Source organism: Pseudorca crassidens, chromosome 12 (assembly GCF_039906515.1).
Source record: "Pseudorca crassidens isolate mPseCra1 chromosome 12, mPseCra1.hap1, whole genome shotgun sequence".
Lineage (NCBI taxonomy): Eukaryota > Metazoa > Chordata > Mammalia > Artiodactyla > Delphinidae > Pseudorca > Pseudorca crassidens.
In genome coordinates this window covers 52,196,843-52,221,944 of record NC_090307.1, presented here as the reverse complement: position 1 = coordinate 52,221,944, position 25,102 = coordinate 52,196,843, and the positions used below count along the sequence as shown (strand labels likewise).

Genomic DNA, 25,102 nt, shown 5'->3' with positions numbered 1-25,102 from the left:
CCTAGCTGCACAACAGAATCTCCTGAGAAGTTAGAAAACAAAAACAAAAACAACTAAAGTCCTGTCCCATATCAATGAAATTGGAATATCTTATAATAAGGTCCAGGTATCAGCATTTAAAAAAAAATTCCCTAGGAATTCTCATATGGGGCCTCTCACTGCTGTGGCCTTTCCCATTGTGGAACACAGGCTCCGGACGCGCAGGCTCAGCGGCCATGGCTCACGGGCCCAGCCGCTCCGTGGCATGTGGGATCCTCCCGGACCGGGGCATGAACCCATGTCCCCTGCATCGGCAGGTGGACTCTCAACCACTGCGCCACCAGGGAAGCCCCCCTTTTTTTAAAAAAATTAATTAATTAATTTATTTTTGGCTGTGTTGGGTCTTCACTGCTGCATGCGGGCTTTCTCCAGTTGCTGCGAGCCGGGGCTACTCTTCATGGTGGTGTGCGGGCTTCTCATTGCGGTGGCTTCTCTCGTTGTGGAGCACAGGCTCTAGGTGTGCGGGCTTCAGTAGTTGTGGCTCGTGGGCTCTAGAGCGCAGGTTCAGTAGTGGCGCACAGGCTTAGTTGCTCCGCGGCATGTGGGATCTTCCCAGACCAGGGCTCGAGCCCGTGTCCCCTGCATTGGCAGGCGGATTCTTAACCACTGCGCCACCAGGGAAGTCCCTAGTGATGTGTTCTTAATTTCAGTAAAAGTATCTACAAAACTGCCAAAATTCACAGAACCACTTTATAACATTGATGAATAAGCCAGAACCTGGTAAATAAGACATCATCACTACCATCATCATCAGCATCTTCACCACAGGAATCATTTATTACACCATTTTACATTACCACCACAGTGGATGAGGGTTTCAATGTCTTCACATCCTTGTTCTTATTTGTCTTTTTTATTATAGCCATCCTCGTGGGAGTGAGGTGGCGTCTCACTGTTGTTTTGATTTGCATGTCCCTAATGGCAAGTGCTGCTGAACATCTTTTCATGGGCCTACTGGCCATTTACTTATCTACTTTGTAGTATTGTCTCTTCAGACTCTTTGTCCATTTTTAAACTGTGTTATCTTTTTACTATTGAGCTTTAAGAGTTCTTTATGTGTTCTAGATACAACTCCCTTATCAGATATATGATTTGTCTGTGAGTTGTCTTTTCATTTTCTTGATGGTGTCCTTTGCAGCTCAAAAGTTTATAATTTTGATGAAGTCCAATTTATCTATTTTTTTCTTTTGTTGCTTGTGCTTTTGGTGTCAAAGCCACATTTTGAGTAGCAAGGAATTCTAAATCACTATTCCAACCAACACCTTAACTAATGATTCACTATACATGAATCATACCATTATATCACAGTTTCCTTTTTATAAAGCCATTCATTCATTCTACCTTCAAACATCTATATTCTACTTTAGAACATGATCTGTCTATCCAAATTAAGTACTACTCTACTTGATTTATAATGAGTTTCCAATGTGAATTTTAGAAGCCAATATCATGCTATGTGATATGAATACAAGACAACAGAAATCTGAGAATTAGGAGATGAAAGAAGCATGTATATTTAATGAAAAAGTCTAGAAAACCTCAAGTAGTAATTCTCCAAACATATTCATAGTAATTTTGAAGAGGCTGGTGACTAGTTCTTTAAGGTAGGAATAGAGGAATGGAGTGTTGAGATTATCTAATCTATCCCCTAAATTTCAGCACTTTAAAGATGTCATTCCATTGTCTGTTGGTATTCATAGTTTCAGTTGAAATGTCAGTTACTTTTAAAATTTAAGGTAATGTCTTTTTCCTCTGGTTGACTTTTAAGATTTTCTCTATCTTTGGTTTTCAACATTTTAACTAGGATATGCCTAAGCATACTTATTTTTCTTTGTATTTTTAGTTTGGGGTTTGGTGAGATTCTTGAAGCTGTGGGTTGATGTCTTTCAGCAGTGTTAGAAAATTCTCAGCCATTATTCCTTCATATACTGCTTCTCTCCTTACCTTCTAGAATTCCAAGTACATATATATTAGACATTTTGACAATCTCCCCCATGTCTCTTATACTTTGTTCTATTCTTTCCATTCTTTTTTCCTCTCTATGCTTCACTAATCCTGTAACACTGTGTCCAGTCTGCTCTTAGACCCATCCACTAAGTTATTAATTTCACACATATTTTTTCCATTCAATAATAACTGATTTTTTTTTACAGATTCCAATTTTGCATTGAATTTCTCCCATCATTTAATTCATTTTTTCCACTATTTTCTTTAACATATTATTCATAGTCACTTTTAAGTTATCACTAGCTCCAACACCCAGATCATTTGTGGTCATGCTCTCATTATTTTTTCCACTTAATTATCAGTCATGTTTCCCTGCCTCTTAACATGTCTACAACTTCATTATGTTGAACACTGCATGTAAAAGAACTATAATCAGGGATTGAGTGAATCAGAGATGGGCTATAGCTCTAGTAAGGCTTAGTCCACCTCTACTTTATCTAGTTCTTCAGGTATGGCCCTTCCAGACTTGTGTGTAAGAGACTGGTAGATCTCTAACTTCTCATTCCTATAAGTTCTGCCTTTCAGAAATTTTGACCTTAGCTTTTTAGCTTCCCATCCCATGTAGATTCAAAATCTGGCAACAGTCTTCAGGAGAAGAGTCACTGTATATTTGCTTCAGGCTCCTCTTTTTAGCAAGATTTTGTCTCCTAAGTACCCCCAAGATTATGAGCTTTTGCTTTGCCTTTCTGGGCCAACCAGCAGCCTCCAGAACTGCTCCAGAGTTCAGCAAACGTCTCCTGGGAATACTGGACTTGCCTTTGGGGCTCCTCTAGTTTCCAATCCATCAAGCCAGTTCCACATGACTGCCAAAAGCTCTGCTAGTTTCTCTTTCCCACAGAATATTTCCTTTTCTTGGACAAAGTCAGATCCTTAGGCCACACCCAGAATCAGCAAATATCCTTCACCTCCCCCCAACCCCATGAAGAAAATAGCCTGTGTCACTCAGTATACCTAGGAAGGTTCTTCCTTCTTTGGAAATTTATTTAATTTAGTTCTCATTGCTTTCACAGATCTCTGATTTCTTTAAAAATATGATTTTTGCAATTTACTTGTTTTTCCCCTAGTTGTTTCAACTGAATGTTGGCCTGTCACAATGTACAACAGTCTACTCTGAAGTAGAGGATTTCCGTTTACTATACAGATGAGAAAACTAAGACATAGAGAGATGGTAAGACACTGGTTTTCCAACCAGATTTGGCTGACCACTATTTCCCTAGAGCCACCTTGGATGTCATCATGGTGAGGCAAGGTGGGGAGGCTGTATTTGATTTGTTCTGAACATCTTCCTGATCAGTGACAATCTTATTAACTCATCATTACAATTTAAATTAGCTTTGTATTTTCATCATAGCCTAGGATCTTGTATATATCAGCCGAGGGCAACAGGACTTTCTTAAGGACACAGTCTCTTTCTCTTCAGACACAGAGATTCAGATATGATGCAACTGATGATGATTAATAAGGCAGACTGGAGGTGAGAGGAACATACAGTTTCCTTTCCTCACAATTCTCCCTGCTGGGGGGAGGAAACTCTTCTGCTTTCCATCCTTTCCGTCTCTTCCCAGTTCACTCTAATGGGAAGAATCATTCATCTGATTGTACACTTAATGAGGCTCATTACACTAGTTAGTGGGATTCCAGTGTTTTAAAGGCAAGAATCCAGACTCCACATGGTTTATTTCTTCTCTTGAATCCATGCAATAAAATTTTCTTTACCCTGTCTTCACCTGTTGGGGGGTGGGAGTGGAGGACGGAGAGGAAGCCATGCCTCCTATAGGGAGCAGAAAGCCTTAAGTCTCTAAACTAAGGTTGAGTTTTTCAACTCAACTTTGTTTCCCACTTGCCTACTATTCTTTGTCCATATGTTCTCTTAGTCCATATACCAAGAAGGGAGAAGTGGGTAGAAGAGTTCAAGTACCAGAACTCTGAACCCTTTAACACATGCTGTAGGCTGAAAAGACCCGTGTGTCTTTTATGCCATCTGACACTGATCCCTTGGTTCCAGCTTCAGAAATCTGTGACCTTTGGACCTTTTATCTTGGACTTGCAATCTTCCTGGATCAGCAGTGCAGAAAGTGTTGGCTCTCCCTCAGAAAGGGTTGAGTGTCAGACTTTTCTCTTTAGTACTCACATTTCTCAAGAGGCCATATTAAATCATGTCTGCTGAAGCAGTGTTCCCTGGTACCTTTGGGGGGGCTTCTTCCTTTCGCCTATCTCTCTGGGCATTCCACTTCAGTTCATCCTAAAATACCTGATTTGGTTGGGTTTTTTGTTTTGTTTTGTTTTTGTTTGTTTTATTTTCTATAATATACTACAATTTCTTTGAATAAAGGGGCTATAATTTGCCAAGTATTGCTCCTTTGCCAAGAACTACAAAGAGCAAAATAATGTAGACATACTCAGAACATCCAATCGTCAAAGACAAATGGAGAATTTGAGACTACTCTAATTTTCCTTCAAATTCAATTCAGTGACAGCCTGGTATAGTATTAATAGATTCTTCATTCTAGTACTTTTTCTCAACTTTTTCAGTCTCATTTTATTCAGCAAATGTACTCACTTACTGACAGACTTACTTTTAGAATGATGGATTTCTGCCAAAGTTATTTTTCAAACTTTGCCTTGTTGATTAAAAAGTTCTATCAGTCTCCCAGCTAAGCAGTACTCTGTGCTTCTGGAAAGGAGGAGCATGCAGCTAAGGCGTTTTTATATTCTAAGTTATTTTGATCCTCTCAAAGAATAGATCTAATCTCTGCAGTCTATTTTTAGAAATGAAGTGAATTTAACTCAAAGGAGCTTTAAATAAAAGCACCATAATTATACTTACTCCAAGGTCATGAGGATTTTTTTAATCTCCATTTAACAACAACTGCAATTCACGTTATTGTTATACTTAGTAATAATGGAGGTGAAGGAATAGATTTGCCAAAAGATATACAACAAGACCTGCTTAAAGACAGGAAATGTGGTGCTCATTTGGCAAAACCCTTTTTGCTACTTCTAACCTGCCTTCTTCCTTAATCCCAACAATTCCTGATGAAATATCAGTTGGGAGAAGTGAGCCTATGATGTCGAGGGCTATATCCCAGCTCCAGGTCTAGTCACACCCAGTTTTACATGACCAGAGAGTGAGAACTCCTTAGAAATGTACAAAGCTTGCACAAGACTCACTCTACCAGCTCAGTTCCACTTGAGGGATTTACACAAACCATGAAGACTTTCTAGCTCTTTTTTTTTTTTTTTTTTTTGCGGTACGCGGGCCTCTCACTGTTGTGGCCTCTCCCGTTGCGGAGCACAGGCTCCGGACGCACAGGCTCAGCGGCCATGGCTCACGGGTCCAGCTACTCCACGGCATGTGGGACCTTCCTGGACCGGAGCACGAACCCGTGTCCCCTGCATTGGCAGGTGGACTCTCAACCACTGCGCCGCCAGGGAAGCCCCTTTCTAGCTCTTGTTACACAACTCTTGGCACTCACTGCAAAACGTCAGTGGGTCACCTGTGCACTCTTTTGCTATGGACTGAATTATATGCCCCTCCTCCACCCTAAATCCATATACTGAAGCCCTAACCGCCAATATTATGGTATTTGGAGATGGGCCCTTTGGAAGGCAATTAGGGTTAGATGAAGTCGTAAGTGTCGGGTCCTCATGATGGGATTAGTGACCTTATAGGAAGAGGTCAGAGAGCTTGTGCCCTCTCTCTGCCATGCAAAGACACAGCTGAAGACAACCACCTGCTACCCAAGAAGAGAGCTTCCTCCAGACACCAACCCTGCTGGCACCTTAATCTTGGACTTCCCAGCCTCCAGAACTGTGAGAAATAAACGTCTGTTGTTTAAGCCACCCAATCTATGACATTTTGTTATGGCAGCCCGAGCTAAGACATAATTCCTTGCTCTTTTGGAGAGTTTACAAAAGGAAAGCTAAAAAAACAACAAACTGTTTAGGAAGAAGCTTTCACTGAATTAGAAGTGAAAAAGGAAAAGGGCTTTGAGTTATTGCTGGAAGAACACTAAGGCCAAATTCCCTTCACTGAGCCCCTCGCTAGGAACTAGAGAGGCAAAAATGAAAGGCAAGAACCTGCCCCCAGAACCCCATTCTAGGTTAGCTACTTCCAGAGGTTACTAAGCAAATAATTTCAATACCATATGATAAGTGCTAAGACATGGGTATACTCAGTGTTGCAGGAACAAGCCCACATCGAGATGATGCCTGAGCTAATCTTGAAGGACAGATAAGAATTACCAGGTGAGGAAGGGTGAAAAGGGCTTTCTACGTAGAAGGAACAGCATGAACAAACTCACAGACGCTAAGCCACTGGGTATGATCGGAAAATGCAAAGCGTGAGTTGGGTGGAGGCCACCATTAAAGCTGAAGGAAACCTGAAGAGAAAGAAAAAACCAGTAGCTGGAAACTGCTTTTTCCTGGCAAGGTACTGAAAAAACTCCCATGGGACTCCTATTCCCTTAAAGACCGTGGGCAGCTGGGTCCAGGATGACTGGGCGTGCAGCATGTCTGGACTTGGACTTCAAAAGAGCTCATCCCAATCTGTTCTTGTGCCATGTCCGTGGGAGAGCAGTGGGCCAGCACTCTGAGAGTCCCCAGTGTCCCCTTGCTGTGTCACAAACTCACTGACTAACCTCAGGCTGGCCGTTCCCCTCTCTAGATTTCAGTTTCCCCCTCCCTAAGACAAAGGAATCATCTATAAAGTTATTTCTCAGGGACTGAGTTTTATTCTCTCACTTACACCTTTTCTTTGAAAGGGATGGGGGAATTTTATTCAGTCCTTGTTCCAGTGAGAATTTTCAAGAAGCTTAAAAAGACAATCTTTATAGACTTAAAACATCTGTAGGAAGTAGATAAGAGAGATGAAGATGGGGGAAAACAAAGACAGGGAGGCAGAGATGAGGCTATGACCCCAAGTCCACGCCAGAGATGTCTACTGACGCAGTGGGGAGGGGACTACACGCAGCAGGGGAGGAAGCAGCTCAGGAGTTTGGCTGTAGCCACAGCCGTGAAGGTCCATATGGTCAGTCACACAAGGGGTGTCCCTAAGATGCAGGCAAACGGACTGCTTGGGAGAAGCCATTTAATGTCAGTCTGTCTCCGAAGTTTAAACTGAAAACATCATTACAGACATTCAAATATATGTTTCAAAAAAGCACAGAGCAGTTAATTTAGGAAACCTGTCAACTGCCACAGTGAGGCCCAGTGTAGTGACCCAGAGGGAAGAAAATGTCTTGTCTTGTTCCCATGCCATTTACAAGGTACACCCCGTGTACAATTTAGGAAGCTGAGAATAGAGAAATCTGCACCACGGTCCTCGCCTGGGTTCCATTACAGGAAGCAGAAAGTCTGAGTGCAGGGAGCTGGCGGTGCAGCCAGGAGCCCCGCCCGCCTCCAGCAAGGAGACAGCTCAGCAGAGGCTGCTTTTCTCTGAAGAAACGGTAAAGCCTGTGGAGCAGAAGCAGACCAATAAATACTTCTGCAACGCTACCAGGAAGCCTGAGCTCACTTTCTTTACATTGGCACTGAGCTGAATATTGATTAGAAACCCTCTCCAACCGTGACATTCAAGAGAACTGGTGGCCGGCGCCCAGAAGACTGAGGCACCACTCTGTGGGTTCTTCACTTTCCCCAGTAAGTGAAAGCCCAGACCGTCTGCAGTGCAAAGACAGGGTCAAAGCCAGAGGTGGGAGGGTCTGCTGGACCCAACACCTGGGCTTCCCAGGGACCAGCAGGAGAGGAGGCTCAGCTGTGCTTTCTGAGGATGGCACCACTGCAGCACCCACATCGGATTTTTAAAACTGAATTATGGGCTTCCCTGGTGGCGCAGTGCTTGAGAGTCCGCCTGCCGATGCAGGGGACGCGGGTTCGTGCCCCGGTCCGGGAAGATCCCACGTGCCGCGGAGCGGCTGGGCCCGTGAGCCATGGCCGCTGAGCCTGCGCGTCCGGAGCCTGTGCTCCGCAACGGGAGAGGCCACGACAGTGAGAGGCCCGCGTACCGCAAAAAAATAAATAAATAAAATAAAAACTGAATTATAACATAAATACAGTAAAATGCGCGACGAGCCTGAATTTCAAGTGTAGGGCTTGTTGAATGTTTACACCTTGAAACACCCATGTAACCACCACCAGACAGAGAAGGAACCTAGGTTCCTTCCCAATCAATACATCTGAATCACCTATGTGGCTGTAGGCTCTTTTTTACTGCAGTCTACTATTCTACTGTATGGAGAGATCAAACTTTATTTCTCCTTGTTTGATGTATGGTCTATTTCCTCAGTTTGGGGCTGTCATGAGTAAAACTACTGTGGATATTCCTATCATGGATTTAAAAAAAATAACAGTCTTACTGAAATAGAGTGCACATACTATAAAATTCACCCTGTTAAAGCGTACAATTCATAGCTTCTTTAGTATAGTCACAGTCATGCAACCATCGCCTCTAATTCCATACCACTGAACATGTCTTGTGGGCATACGTCTTCATTTTTCAATTGAGTGTACACCAGGAGTGGGGTTGCTCAGTTATAACAAACCTTATTTAGCTTTAGTGCTTTCTAAACCAGAAACGTTATGCCACACCCTCACCCACACATGGTATTGTCAGCCTCTTTCATTTTAGCCGTCCTGGGTTGGGGCGGGTGGTGTGTGTGTGGTTCCACATCAGATTTAAAACCACTTCTGTCTCAAATCCCCATTCTCTTACAACCAACCTGGCACAGACTGTAAGCTGCATTCCACTACTTAAGACTCATCCAACAATCTTTAGGATTGATCCTTCTTCTTTTCCTTTTTTTTTTTAAAATAAACACCTGTGACTTCCAAAATATTCCATCAAATGATAAATTAGGTTCCCCGAATTACTTGAAAAATTGAAAAAAGAACTTTAAAACCCATGGTGCCACTTGAATCCAGTAATTTTAAATTCCTCTTGACACTAGAATGACAAAATGGAGCAAAGCAGAAGCAAAGGTTCTCTAACTACAGGTCAGAAGTTCTCAAATTGTAGCCAAATACAAAGAGCGCTTCAAACGTTCCTCCATCTGCAAGGGAAAAGCTCATTCTTTTCAATTAACATGAACAAACATTAACTGCGCAACATACATTACTTCATAGAATTCCTGCAATATTTCTGTGAAGTTATACAGTTACTCCCATTTTACATATGATAAAATGGATACATACAGAGGCAAAGGAATCTTTTTAAAGTTACACTGCTGGAGAGTGGGATTCTTATCCAGCTCTCTCTGTCTCCAAAATGTGGGGCTATTCGTCACTACTCTCTGCTGTTGCAGCTTCTTAGCCTGGAATATGACAGGTCACTCTATAAATCTCTGCTGAATAAACGTGCTGAATATACATTTTCTTATAAAGTAACTTGAAAAAATTTTTTTCAGGGAAAAGAAAACCCTCATAAGAAGCATAAGGGGCTTCCCTGGTGGCGCAGTGGTTGAGAGTCCGCCTGCCGATGCAGGGGATACGGGTTCGTGCCCCGGTCCAGGAAGATCCCACGTGCCGCGGAGCGGCTGGGCCCGTGAGGCATGGCCGCTGAGCCTGCGCGTCTGGAGCCTGTGCTCCGCAACAGGAGAGGCCACAGCAGTGAGAGGCCCGCGTACCGCAAAAAAAAAGAAGCATGAGTACTGAAACGGAGTCATGCATTGTGTAATTCTTAGGGTGAACAGTCAACCACCCAAGGATAACATGAAAATAAGAGTAACTGACTGGCTTCACAAAAGATAACGGCAGGACTTGATTGGATCCAAGTGGTTCACACAGCGTAGCTCAACCTAGATGTCAGAGCAGGGATATTTCAGTGGAAAAAGCACCAGTTCACTGGGCTCAGAACTGGGCTGGTTTTTCCCTTCAAGTGAGAGTAAGAGATGTCCTCACAACCTCAGGCCTTGCATTCCCACCTTAGAAATCCTACTGTAAGCAGTGTCAGCACTGCTATTCCAAATTGCCGGGTGTTTGCTGCCATTTGACCACACCATTCAGAGCTTTTTACTTCTCTCTGTGCACCCTTAAAACGTTAGGATTTGGGAGACTTCCCTGGTGGCTCAGTGGTTAGGAATCCGCCTGCCAATGCAGGGGGCACGGGTTTGATGTCTGGTCCGGGAAGATCCCACATGCCGCGGAGCAACTAAGCCTGTGAGCCACAACTACGGAGCCTGTGCTCTAGAGCCCACGAGCCACAACTACTGAAGCCCACGTGTCTAGAGCCCGTGCTCCGCAGCAAGAGAAGCCACCGCAGTGAGAAGCCCGCACACTGCAACAAAGAGTAGACCCCGCTTGCCGCAGCTAGAGAAAGCCCGCGCGCAGCAACGAAGACCCAACGCAGCCAAAAGATTTAATTAATTAATTTTAAAAGTTAGGATTTGGGAGCTCAACACTTTGGGAGAGAAGGTTTTGGCAATTACTCGATTTCCCCTTTTGCTGGAGTACACTTTATATGTTTCGTCCTTCACAGATAGCTAGAACATTCGAGAAGTTAGAAAAGGACTTCATTCCAAATAACTGAAGGAGAGGTGTCTCTTTGTATCCCCCAGGGCACCCCCAGAAGTCACATGACAAGAAGACAGATGTGGAAATGTAGACAGAGAGAGCCTGTTCCCCTCATAATCTACCCCCCAAAACCACCCAGATATGCACAGAAACAATCAAATAAAATTACGAACACAATCTAACGCTAGTTTACATGGTATCAGGCAATTCATTATTGACTGAAAAAAACCTTTCCTGCCACATAGTTGACTAACAGACTGGCTATTCTGGAGTCACATAAACAAGCACACCTGCTTGTACTTAACTGCCTGGCCTTCCAGTTAGATGCAGTCTACTTACAGAAAAGCAAAAGCATCCGAAATCTTAACCTAAAGAACCACTGGGTCAGTTCAAAGTGACGATGCAGAGTCAGGAGGGGAAAAGCCAGTTTGGACGACTTTTTGTAAGGGAGTACATTTTAAACAGGAAAAAAATGAGCAAATGACTATCTATAAGCAAATTCCACTCTGGGGGATAAAACAGGAGAACGAGCGTGGGGCGGGATCCGATGGGGTACTTGGGGGCCACGGGGGGGCCAGGCCACCAAGATGTCTCTAAGGCACAGCAGGAGAGAAGAGCTATTTTCACAAAATGGCACCAAGTAAATACCTACTAAGTCTTTCAGATCCACATGTCATTCCTTTCTATTATGTGTCAAAACTTAGCTGTCCCATAATGAAACTCTGCTTCTTCAGATTTCCCCAAAACTGCTTCTTTTTATGAGCTCTGATTAACGCCTGCTCATTCTCTAATGACACGGGCAGTTGCTGCTGCCTGAAGCTTGCCCTCTGGTTTGGGCACATACAGGCCATGAAATGCTCCTTGCTAATTACCCCATGTCCGGCCATACCTCGGGGGACTTAGTTCTAGTGATTGGGATAGAAGATCTTCATAAGGAAAGGTGAACTCAAACTGGATTAATGGCACATTAAGGGAAGGAATATGTACATTACGAGAGCATCCCTGGGGGCAGTGGAAGGTAACTTCAAGAGATACATGTGGGATTGCATCTTTGTTTCTGACATGAGTGCACAAACCTGCCAAGATGTGTAAAATAAGATCAGTGTGTTTAAGCATTCACTTGGCACTCATTTATTTGAGGCTATCCTACAGTGAACCAAGGACACATTGATTCATCCCCCCAACGGAGGCTTTGTAAACTTTCCCAATTAACTGGCCTTTGTGTTGCAAAAAATCACTTTAATTTAGGTGTTATAAATTGTCTTGGATACTGACAGCACTCCTATAAACCTTGCAGTCAGAACATTTACAGAAATTCCGGGCATTTCCTTTAAAGCAAATTCATTCAGGTCAAAAGTTGAGAAATCCAGAATCGTTATCATATTTTTGCAGTACAGAACATTGTGCTGATCAATGGCACTAAAAATAGCCCAGAAAAAATTAGGAGTTCATAATCGGAAACAAGAAAAACAACAACCTTATCCGAAATAGCAAAATGTCCATTAACATCACTCACTTCCTTAGGAATTATTTTGACAATAGGAAATGGAATTTAATTTTTTTTCCCTTTAATCCAAAACTGTATTTCCCCTCCCATGTGTCCTCTGGGAAAACCTTGCTTATAAATGAATCATTCCCAGATAACCAGCTTCTTGCTGACTGTTTCCATACAGCTCAACAAACACAGAGAAGCTCCTGAACTTGCTATTTCACGTTCCTGTCGCTTCAGTGGTGATGTCATGGAAAGACATAGACATGTTATTATTGCCCAGCTAGAGACCGTAAAGGAAAGTATGCTGCTGCCTCTAGGTTTTCATTTTCCAATGAAAATTATTTTCATTGCCCTAGCCGCTTAGACTGTGAAAAAGAAAAATGATTTAATTAGGAAAACAGTCATAATTTTGTAAGCTCATTCTTTCAACATAAAAATTACATGACAGCACAGCTTCATTGGGTTTGATCATTTATTTTCATCGGACCATTCTAGTACACATCAAGGTGCTGAAGAACAGCTCAAGGAAGTAAATTTAAAAAAATAGGAAGCTGCTCCCCAGAAAGGAGTGTGGAGTCTTAAGAAGCTGAGAAAATGGGAAGAAATGCAAATAGCAAACTGAGAGAAGTGGCCTTCTCTTTTGTGATTGCCTTTTACCATCCAGGAGGGGAGGAAAGACAGCAATAGGCTCTGCACACCCAACAGATGGTGATGGAGATGATGAAGATGATGATGATAAAGAAAAAGACGTAACCGTGCTTGTTTCAGCAGCACATATACTAAAACCAGAATGATACAGAGAAGGATGACATGCAAATTCATAAAGCATTCCATATTTTTTTGTAACTATGGGAGCTGAGAGATGTTAACTAAATACATTGTGGTGATCATTTTGTAATATATACCAATATCAAATCATTATGTTGTGTACCTTAAACTAACACAATGTTATATGACAATTAAATTTCTATAAAACTGTTTTTTTTTAAAAAAAAAGGAGGGCTTCCCTGGTGGCGCAGTGGTTGAGGGTCCGCCTGCTGATGCGGGGGACACGGGTTCGTACCCCAGTCCGGGAAGATCCCACATGCCGCGGAGCTGCTAGGCCCGTGAGCCATGGCCGCTGAGCCTGCGCGTCCGGAGCCTGTGCTCCGCAGCGTGTGAGCCCACAACAATGAGAGGCCCGCGTACCAAAAAGAAAAAAAAATTTAAAAAATTAAAAAAAGGAGAAGAGTAGTAACGGAGCAGGAAGTAGAAGGCGGAGGAGAACTAACACTGTTCAGCATTGACTAGACCTAATGAAAGCGAAACATGATGGGGATCGTTAACTATACTTCCAGGACTTGTCTGTAGTCTGTTCTTGAGTGTGTGTGTGTGTGTGTGTGTGTGTGTGTGTGTGTGTGTGTACACGCACGCATGCATGTTTGCATGCACCAGAAATTGAATCTAAGTCAGATTCCAGAACCTGGAAGATTTGTTTACTTGTCACCTCCTCAGAAATTCAAGGTGTGACTTCACGTTAAGCTCTGGAACTTCTCTACAAATTAATAAAAATTCAGTGGAGAAAAAAATTATGTTATTTAGAAGTCATAAAATCTGTGTGATTCCAATATAAAAGACACTAAGCTTCTTTTATTTCTTTTTTTTAAATTCCACCAGAAACAGCAAGCATTTCACCCGTGGTCTTGGGAGACATTTGAAAATTCCGAACATCAAACCCTGACAGCATCTGTTGAGGACACTTTTACAAGTACATCCTATATTTTAAACAGGTTGAATTTTATCTAGTAAACTCACAGAGCCAATCCTCCTTCTTAATTCAATATCTTGGCAATAGGTCAAGAGAAATGTCAAGATGTCACTGGAAAAAGAAAGATGTCAGGCCATGCTCCCAAGACCTGGCCAAACAGCCTGAGAGAGAGGCGGTCGAAACTCAAGAGAAATTCCTACCCACTCAAGAGTTCTTCATAGGATGAATCAAACGGAGGCTAAAACTTACCAGTATAGTCTTCTCAACTCTTTTAAGAGAAACTCCTAAATGGGAAACACAGTTCAGGACTTTGGTCCTTTTACTACACAAGGATGTGTTGTTATGGGGACAGCTTTGCAGGCTCTCTGGCAACCCTGGGTATAATTAAGGCCAGTGATCACAGAACAGCCAGAGGTGGTCTCCATGGAGACCAACAAACACACATTTCCACAGGCACAGCAACTGTTCTGAATCAATGACTCTTTATATAGGTTTAAAAACATTGTGAATGGTACATCAATTGCTTCCTTTGTTAGGGAATGCCTGATTAAAAACACGGTGAGAGAGCTGGTTCTCCTGCACCCTGAATTCTGAGCAGTGCCTAGATAGGCCGTTCCCAACTCAATTCATAACCTAGAACTAGCGAATACAAATGGAAAATCCAGACTCAGGAATCACTGGTTAATCTGGAGGAAGAATTAAACTAGTGGTCGACAGAGCCAAGGAGGGCCAGCCAGCTGCCGGCACTCACTATTCCAGGGCTGTCTAAATATTATTCAACCCTCTAGCAAGGTAGACATTATTATTATACTTGTTTACAGATGAGAAAATGAAGCACACACCTAGAAAGTGTGGCCGAGCTGGGACTCAGAGCTAGGTCAAAATTAAGTCTTGGTCGGGATTTAAGCAACTCTACATAATGCTTTGTGTTTGCATAGCACTTTGTGGTCTATCTTCTTATACATTCTGTCTTTTTCTTGAAGCGTTGAGGAGTCAGGTTCTAGAATTTTCTCAGTTTGCAATATTTCACCCCTTGTTCCTTGCCTCCTTGCTCCACTTCTACACCCACCACACGCTCCAAGTTCAAAGACTCACGTGGGACCCCATGTCAGGAGGCTGCACCGGGCTTCCCTGGTGGCGCAGTGATTAGGAATCTGCCTGCCAGTGCAGGGGACACAGGTTCGATCCCTGGTCCGGGAAGATCCCACGTGCCGCGGAGCAACTAAGCCCCTGCGCCACAACTACTGAGCCTGCGCTCTACAGCCCACAAGCCACAACTATTGAAGCCCACACGCCACAACTACTGAAGCCCACGCACCTAGAGCCTGTGCTCTGCAACAAGAGAGTCCACCGCAATGTGAAGCCCACACACGGCAATGAAGAGTAGCCCCCGCTGGCTGCAACTAGAGAAAAGCCCACACACAGCAATGAAGACCCCACGCAGCCAAAAATAAAGAAATTAATTAATTAATTTTAAAAAGAGCTAAACCTATAAAACATACAGAATAAGTCATAAAGGAAAATCTTACTGACCTTAGATTTGGCAAAGATTTCTCAAATACAACCAAAAAAAAAAGGCTGCCCCGTCTTCCACCTGGACTGCATGCGCAGCTCTAGCCTAAGCAGCAACGGGAAGGGAAACCCCATTCCCTAAGCATGAACTGCGACTGTCCAAACTCTAAATAAGAACAGGGACAAACATTCCAATTAACCACATACGGCCTTTATACGTAATCTTCCATGAGAGAAGGGATTTGGTAATAGCGATGGAAGAAGGTCATATTGCTCAGTGGTTTCCTACTTTACTCTGATCGGTTCTATTAAAGACTTTTTAAATCTGGCACATGTTTCATTAAGTAGGCACTGACAGGTAATGATATGGTTCCCAGCAGATCATCATTATATATAATCCTACAACTGAATGTAAATGCCACCAGCGTTCAGTCCCAAGTATCAGATACAGTCAGCACTGTCAGAGCTCGATCGCATCACAACGTTTTTGAACTATCTTTAGATCTTCTAGTCCAGACCCCTTGCGTTATGGATGAAAAAGCTGAGGACTAGAGGGGTTCGGTACATAGTGATCAAAGCCGAAGAGTCTTTCCTTCCCTGAAACCCCTGAGATCCGAGTTCCCCTGCCACGTGACTCAAGGAACAGCCTCCTTCCTATCTTCGCCCTTCTGCCAAGGCTCAGGATAAAGGCTTTTCATTTTCTTTAAAGTTAACCCCCCCACACTCTTTCCATTTCCCTTTGAAACTTATTCTCCCAATTTCCCCTCATTCTCTAGCATCGTGAAATCTCTGTATACAGGTGTCTTCCAGTTTCAAGCACGCCCAAGTCCTTCTTTTCCTAGAACAGAAGTTGTCTTCGTTAGATCTACCCACGACCAATCACAATCTTCTATCCACTTTTTATGTATTCTTGAGTATTTCTGATCCAGCTTTTGCCCCACTTCGACCCCTGCCCTTTGCCTAAAACTGTTTCCTCAAAGGTCAGCAAAGTCCTTGCTCTAGTCTTTTCTCAGTCGGATCTCTTTGACCTCTTCGTGGCATTTTGCTTTACTCCTTAAAATTCTCCCTTAGACTTCCCCGCTCTGAACTCTCCTGATCCCCCTTCTACCTTCCGGCTATTACTTCTCTCTCCTGCTCATTATTGGTCCCTGGCATCTAAGTATCGCCCAAGCTAAGTTGTAAGCCTCTTCTCTGTTCTCCCCAAATTCTTTCACTCTCTCAGTGAGCTCATCAATTTACACATGTTCTTGATTTCAACTCCACCTTTCTACAGGCGAAGCCCAAATGGACATGCAGAGCTCCAAGCCCTTGCCTACATTTGACCCCATGTTTCCAACAAAAAAGAGCTCCATGTAGATGTTTTATCACCATACACATTTGTCTAAAATGTATATCACCAGCTTTCCTCCCCAAAGATGTTCTTTCACAATCACCCCCATTTCTGTCTGTAATGCCATGGATTTCCCATGTCTCTAGCTACAAACCTTGGAGCCATTTGTGACCTTCCATACCCATCATTCCTATGTCCAAACTATCCCCCCATCTATTCTAAAATGATTTGTCTTTGTTATCTAATTCTTTTATCACATCACAGAACAATTATATGGTAAGTTGTGTACTTAAAATTTATTTTCCTTCTAACTGTAAGTCAAGTTTGACCTTTCACCTTTCTTCTTGCCATCACTACCTTGATTCACCTCCCTTCTGAATGGTTGGAAGTCATTTCCAATCTGTCTTAAGCACTGCCGCTATATTGACCTGCTTAAAACATTACCCTTGGTCAGTCTCATTCTGAGGTTCACAGTAGTCTCTGTGGCATGGCTTTTAGGGATACCTATAATCTGACTCTCCTATGCCCAGTTCTTCCCTTCCCCTCTACATTCTCCTCCTCCTCTAGCTAAATTTATTTCCTCCTGGTTCCCCACCTGCACATCCTTCTGTTTAACCTCTCTGCCTGTGAGTTTTTCACAGAATCCATATTCTCCTCTGGGCCAATGGAACATCTTTTTGAGTCACTTTCTAAATATACTGGCACCCAGTAGAGTCGCAATGACATGGGGGAAAGGCTGTATTGCTAAGGACAATTATGTTGTATTCCAAATGTCAGCACATTTTGATGTATAAGTGGTCCATTATGATTTGCAAATATTTTCTCCTAGACTGTGGCTTATCTTTTCATTTTCTTAATGGTGTCTTTTGAATTACAAAATATTTTAACTCAAATGCAGTCTAATTTATCAATTATTTTATGGCTCATGCTTTTGGTGTCATATCTAAGAACTCTTTGCTTAAACCAAGGTCATTAAGATTTTTTCCTGTGTTTTCTTCTAAGAGTATTCTGGTTTTAGCTCTAACATTTAGGTCTATGATCCATCTTGAATTAACAATGCAAGGCAAGGGTCTAACTACTTTTTTTCCCCAGCATACGGACTGTTACAGCCTCATTTGCTGAAGAGAAAACCCCTTCTCCATTGAACTGCCTAGGCACCTTTATCGAAAATCAATAGACCTTGGGACTTCCTTGGTGGCGCAGTGGTTAAGACTCCGTGCTCCCAATGCAGGGGCCTGGGTTTGGTCGCTGGTCAGGGAACTAGATCCCACACGCATGTCGCAACTAAGAGTTTGCATGCCGCAACTAAGAGTTTGCATGCCACAGCTAAGGAGGCGGTGAGCCGCAACTAAGACCCAGTGCAACCAAATAAATAAATAAAATAAAATAAAATCTTAAAAAAAATACATTGACACCCTTAAAAAGAAAAAAAGAAAATCAATAGACCTTAACGTCTACCCTTATGCCAATACCAAGATGTCTTGATTATTCTAGCTTTATAGTGAGTTCCAAATTATGTAGCTCAAGTCCTCCAACTTTGTTTTTCTTTTGTTTTGGCTACTGCATTTCCAAATAAATTTTAGGATCAGTTTGTGAATTTGTACAATTTAGGAAGAATTTCCATCTTAACAATATTGAGTCTCTCCATTTATTGAGATCTTCTTTAATTTCTCTCAGAAAGGTTTCATAGTTTTCAGTGTATAAATCTTACACCTCTTTGTTAAGTTCCTAAGTATTTTTTTCTTTTTGATGCTATTGTGAATGGAATTGTTTCCTTAATTTCATTTTTTTGCACATGACTGTTCATTATTAATACATAAAACTACAACTGATCTTGCACCCTGAGACTTTGAGAAATCATTTATTAGTTCAATTAGGGTTTTTATAGATTCCTTAGGATTTTCTATGTATAGGATAACGTCATCTGTGAGTACAAACAATTTTTTTTTCTTTATTGCACTGCCCGAAACCTCCAGGATAACGTTGAATAGAAGTGGTGAGAGTGAAATTGTTGTGTTGCTCCCAATCTTAGGGGGAAAGTATTCAGTTTCACCATTAAGTATAATGCTAGCTATAGGTTTTTCATAGATGTCTTTTATTAAACTGAGGAGGTTCTCTTCTGTTACTAGTTTGTTGAGAGTTTTTATCATGGATGGATGTTGGATTTTGTCAAATGATTTTTCTGTACCTATTGACATGATCATGTATTTCTGTTCTTTATTTTATTAATATCACATATTAATTTTCACATGTTAAACCAACTTTGCATTCCTGTGATAAATCTCATTTGATCATTGTGTATAGTCCTTCCTGTAGGTTGTCAAATTTGGTTTGCTAATGTTTTGTTAAAGATCTATGTTCATGAGGGATGCTGGTCCGTAGTTTTCTTACAATTTTTTGTCTGGCTTTAGTATCAGGGTAATTCACCTTACAGAATAAATTGGGAGTTATTCCCTCTTCCTCTATTTTCTAAAATAATTTGTAAAGAAAAAATATTTCTTCTCTAAATATGTGATAGAACTCATCAGTAATGCCAACTGGGCCTGGGCTTTTCTTTGTAGAAAGATTTTTAAATTACTACTTACATTTATTTACTTGTTATGAGCATATTCAGATTTTCCATTTATTCTTGAGTCAATTTTCCTATTTTGTGCCTTTGGGGAATTTGTCCATTTCATCTAAATCATCTATTTGCTGGCATAAAACTATACAATACTTTTAGTTTCTATAGGATAAGTGGTGATGTCCCTTCTTTCATTTCTAATTTTGATTATTTGTATCTTCTTATTTTCTTCATCAGTCTAGCTAGAGGTTTGTCAATTTTGTTGATTTTTCAAAGAACAAACATTGATTTTCTCTATTGCTTTTCTGTTTTCTATTTCATTACTTTCCACCTTGAACTTTATCATATCCTTCCTGCTGCTCATTTTGGGTTTATTTTGTTCCTATTTTTCTTGTTTCTTAAGGTGCAAGCTTAGGTTATTGATTTGAGACCTTTTTTCTTTTCTACCACCTTCTGGCCTCTGTTGTATTTGATGAGAAGTCATCTGCTGATTGTCACTTTTTTTTTTCTTCTAACCTTCTTTCTTCTTCTTCTGGAATTCTTATTATACATTTGTTGATATTCTTGATGTCGTCCCACAGGTCTCTGAGCCTCTGTTCATATTTCTTCAATTTTTAAAAAGTCTTTGTTCTTTAGATTGAATAATTTCTTTTGTTCCACCTTCCAGTTCACTTATTCTTTCTTCTGCTCCCTCAAATATGTTGCTGGGTACCTCTAGAGAATTTTTCATTTCGGCTCAGTTACTGTACTTTTCAACTCCAGAATTTCCATTTGGTTCGTTTTTTAAAAATCATTTCTACCTCTTTGAGACTCTGTATTCATTGAGTCTTTCCTTTAATTCTTTAAACATGGTTTCCTTTAGCTGTCTGAACATATTTAAATAGCTGCTTTGCAGTCTTTTTCTGCTAAGTCCTACCTCTGAGGATAGACATTCAGACACAATTCCTATTGACTGCCTTTTTCCTGTGCATGGGTTATGCTTTCTTGTTTCTCTGAATGCCCTAATTTTCACTGAGTACTGGACATTTTAGATAGTATAGCAACTCTGGATTCTGACTTTTTCCCAGAGCATTTTCATTGGCATTGTTGTTTTGCTTGTTTAGTAATTTGCCTGGACTCAGTCTGTGAAGCCTGTCTCCCATATAAGGTATCATTGCTGCGGTCTTCACTCAATTTTTTTTCTTGCTTTTATTTTTAAGCCTGTCTTCCTAGGGATCATCCCCAGTCTGCATAGCTTAGTGTTCTGGCAAAGACTAGTCAAGAGCTTTTGCTCAAACACCTTAAGCCAGAAAGCTTTCTCTCTGCTTCTGACTCTGTATGTGGGCTGGGGAGCACATTCAAACTTTAGGATGTTTTCATGTCTGCCCCGGCTTTTCTTACTGCTGGTCTCTCATGTCTCCTCTGTGTGTGCACACAGGCTCTGTTGACCAGGGACGTGTACGTGTCTTGGGCATCCTCCATCTCTGTGCTGCTCATGCACATAGACTAAGGTAAATCTGGCATTTATGGAGAGCTAGCAAGCCCCTGATGGCTGTCTCACCTCCCAGAACTACCTGGTAAGTCCCCAGCTAGACCACTGGTCCATTGCTTGCCCCAAAGAGGTAAACTCAAGCTAGTGGAACTTCCTGTTCATTTACCACCTAGACGGCCCCTTTACCTGACAATACTCCAAAGAGGGTGAGCCCCTTCTGGAAGCAGCAGCAAGCCTGTTGGTTTACACAGCCTGCCCTGCTCTGGTTGAAAGAGAATACTTACAGAGATGGGGAGAAGGGAATGAGAGCAACCTAAAGCAAGAGCACCACTAACTCATGCTGTTCCTACCCGAAGTTTAGGAGTTTTCATGAACAAATGCCTCTCAGTTTGTTGTGTGCTTTTGGTCAATTTTTAGAGAGCTGAAATGGATATCTTTGACAGTCTTTTTCCAGCTTTCTAGTTGCTTCTGGGGGAGAGGATTTATCAACCTCGTCATTCTGTCATGCTCTAAGTCAGTATCACAGCCAATCTTTACATTTTTCTGGAATGTGAATCATTAATGCTATTAGAAAGTAGACAATGCAGGTGGAAACATCGCTGTGAAATCTTACTTTCAAATAAAAACGTTTGTTTTTGCTTTCTGGGGGAAAAAATTCAGCCAACAAACATAAAGATGGCTAAAGGCACAAGTTTAAATGATTACTGTATTAGATTAAATTAATTAAGAAATCTCACTCAGTGGAAGCACACCTAGGGCACTGTAACTTGACTCCTTCACAGACTTTAGGGAAATGAAATGCTCCACTAGAAAGAGCTAGCCCCAAAGCATTAAGATCCTGCATCCCAGAGCTGATTTTTCTGCTCCTTCTTATTTTCCCACCTCCCTATCTTATGCTTCAACCATGGTCAATACGCGCTGGGCATTTTTATTAGTCCCTTTTTTGAATGGTCCATCAGAGTCCCCCTATCAGGCCATCTGTCTGTTTTCCTTTTTCAATTGCCTCTGACGGGCTGAGACCTTCTGGGCAAGTCACTGGAGCTCTGGACACCCTCACAGCTCCCAGGAAGGAAGATAAGAACTGCCCCATGCATCCGGGGGTCCAGTCTCTTCGAGCAAGAGAAGGCTTAGAGGTGTTTTGTTTTGTTTTGGCAAAACCCCTCTTTTTCAGATGGGAAAATTAAGGCTCTGGGAAATTAAGGGGCATACTCAGGTCACCTTCCAGGAATGTGATAGAGATCAGTATGTCATGCTGATAAAATACGCAGAAACCCTCAGAAATTGATACCTGAACAAGCGAAGGATCAGGCTCAGGGCCAGGGACTAGAGATGACTCCGTGAAGACCAACCTGACTCTGAGAACACTGGACACAAGGGCTCCTGAGATGGATTCTTCCCACCCCTCCCCTGTCTCTTACCTTAGCAAAGAAAATCCAGGCTGCACACTGCCCTGGGGTCATAAGGCTTTTTAGCTTCACTGTGCTGACCATGAGAAAGAATCCTAAAAATCCACTGGAAGGAGAAAATATACTTTTGTTAGTGAGACTTGCCTTCCTATAGCCAGTAGCTAACTACTTCCTGTTACAAAAATTAGTCGATATTTAGTTATTACACCACCCCTATCTCATCTCTGTTTTCTAGTGATCTCTGGATAAAAATACCCCAAATTTAAAAACCCATGAAGCTCTACTATGCTAAGGAGCTATGAAGAGATCATTGCCCTGGAGGCAGGGAGTGGGTATAGAAATTTGGGAGATCTCTGGCTAAATCATGAAAGAAAGAAAAAAAATGTGGAGGACAGTATCACCTGCTTCCTCCTATATCACTTCTGGAGCTGGGTGCTTGCCAAGGTAGAGCTTCATCTTTTTTTTCAAGCAGAACAAACTGTTAGGAAAAGACTTCCAAAGAAACACTCGCCGTATGAAGTCAGAGGGTCTGGACTGGCCCCTTGGTTCAAGGTAAGAACCTAAAGGGGAGGGCTGCATAACAGAAGTCCCCCAAAGCAGGGTGACCTACACAGATGCTATACTTTGGGAATGATGTCTGAAAGAGCCCTCACCTCCCAAGGGAGCCTGAGGCTGGACAGCACGTCGGGGGGCTATCCGGAGGTTTGGAGCTCTACATACCTCCTCCTTTGTAGCTCCAGGGTGTCGGATGCCAGACTGCCATCTGACCTCTATTATAGGTGCTGGGGTATGGCTCCCACCCAGATCATGAGCCCTGAGAGGGAGGGGCCCAATCTTGGGCTTCTCCATATTCCCCAACAGAGCCAAATAAGGTGCCCTGACCATAGCATGTATTACATAAATGTTTGGCAGGTGTACTTGGAAGCAGGTTGAATTGACTTAAACGCACCTAAGGCCAAATTTCACAGAAATGTGCGCCTTCATTTCATTAGATTCGATTAGGTCACAGCCACATTCTTGGGGCAGGACCAGGGACAGGGATTAGGTTTCCTCTCTCTATATTTCAGCCTGTTTGGCCTAACTACCCACAAAGTTTGCACAGGTCTGCACTTGCAGTCATGGGAGCCTTGGCCGCGCTGATTAAGGCGTTGAGTCACCCTCACAAGGAGCCCCTGTGGGGAACCAGGAAGCTGGAAATCAAGTGACCCGGGATTCTATTCCTGGCTGTGCTCACCGACCCTCGTAACCTTGACCAAATCCCCATTTTTTTCCCTTGTTTTCTTGCCCCAGGTTCGGTTCTGTGGCCTTAAAGCAGGAATAAGCACAGCGCTCTTCATCCTATTTTATGGAAATCAGAGATTTTCAGAACAGAAAGGTTCCCCAGCCCCAAGTCTCACTTTATTAACAAGCAAACGGGGTCACAGGCGTAATTAGAGCCCAGGTTTCCTGGCTCTTCCGAAACTCTCCACGGCCCTGCAGACCTCAGCGTGGAAATGTGCTCTCGGCCAGAGAGATGGAGTGAGAAGCTCTGGGTGCCCAAGGTCGCGAGGCTGGTAGAGAACAGTGAGGTAGCCGGCCCTCCGGGGCTCCTCTTGGTGGTGTCCACCCCCTGCATCCCCAACAGGTGCCTGTCCCATCCCCCATACCTCGGTCCCCTTTGCGCTTCTCCTGTCCTCTCCATCCCTGGCCAGAGGAGGGCACAGTTCCACGCTGACCCTTGCCCTCAGCACAGACTCTGCTAGGATTGAGCGACCCTGGCTTGTGACCAACACGCTCCTGAAAGCGTCCATGACTCTTTCCCGTCACCTGACTTGCATGTCGGTGAATCATTTCTAAATGACTCATGGGTCCCTCCCTCAACTCCCTCATCTGTGTCTTCCACTTCCAGCTTGTCTACCCCTTGCTGTGGAGGCAGGTCTTAAGAGCACTGGGCAGACCCCAGGAGTGAAGGAGCCTGGGGCTCCCTATTCGTGGGGTCTCCAGGCCACGGCTACCACTGACCCCTCAGGCCTCCACGACCTCTCCTGAGCTCCCCCAGGACCTCTGAAGGTGACAGCTCTTAGTCTGAGATACAGTTATGGGGGAGTCACGAGATGATGTGGGGAAAAGCGCCACGTTCTTAAAAGAGGGTAAGCCAGAGATAGAATGTAATAGAGAGTTAAACCAATTCAGATAAAGATTTCCAAATCTTTCAAATTAAAAAAAAAACCCTGAGTTTTCATGTTGGATTAGAAAAACTTGCAGATTAAAAGGGGCAGAAATGGAGGCAGAAGGTCACCCTACAGGGACTTCCCTGCCGGTCCAGTGGTTAAGACTCTGCACTTCCACTGCAGGAGGCACAAGTTCGATCCCTGGTCAGGGAACTAAGATCCTGCGAGCCGCGCGGCGTGGCCAAGAAAAAAAAAAAAAAGGTCACCCCACAAAGCCATCACCAACGGGCTATGAACCGTGATGCTCTGCTCCACATAACCAAACCTGGCGGCCCCCTTGGCACCCTGGCCACCCACGCGGCCAAAGAAGCAGGCCCAAAGGGAAGCAAGTCCGCAGGCACCAGGGTGGCACTGACACTCCTGCCACACAATCCTAGCTAATGGGCAAGTGACAAGTCCTGACCAAATGGATAGGAACTGAGAAGACAAATTCTGTCAGTGTTTTCCTGAAACTTTTCTGAGAATGATAAGAAAATAAAAAAAATCGTTCTGAGGCTCCAATGCAGATGCAAACTCCATGATACTGATTTTTTTCTGCCCTAACACACCCCCATCAGAAACAGCACCTAGCTGCATATCAGCTCTTTAACTCTCTGTGAAGAACCACTGCTTCACAAGATACACTCTCTTTTGGGTGGAAATAGGTGGTCTGGCTTTTATGTAGCAATTGCTCCTGGTCTGTTGACATTTCTTCTACAGATAATAATAATGCCCATCATTTGCTGAGCCGGGCAAGATGCTTCGAGCTTCGTGGACCTTATTTAATACACACAACCACCCTGTATTAGTATTATCTTTCCATTTTCCAGATGAGAAA

General features: G+C 42.9%; 1 protein-coding gene across 9 annotated transcripts in view; it reads right to left on the bottom strand.

The window, feature by feature from the left end:
- Window positions 1-25,102, bottom strand: part of TMEM241 (transmembrane protein 241) — a 106,620-nt gene that overhangs the window by 20,170 nt on the left and 61,348 nt on the right. For 8 of the 9 annotated variants that reach the window (XM_067699511.1, XM_067699516.1, XM_067699515.1 and 5 more), the window contains exon 13: window positions 22,088-22,181. In XM_067699511.1, the coding sequence (XP_067555612.1) occupies window positions 22,088-22,181 (94 nt within the window). Of the gene's footprint in view, window positions 1-15,030; window positions 16,144-22,087; window positions 22,182-25,102 lie in introns of those variants that run through there. The other variant, XM_067699520.1, reaches the window with a different exon arrangement.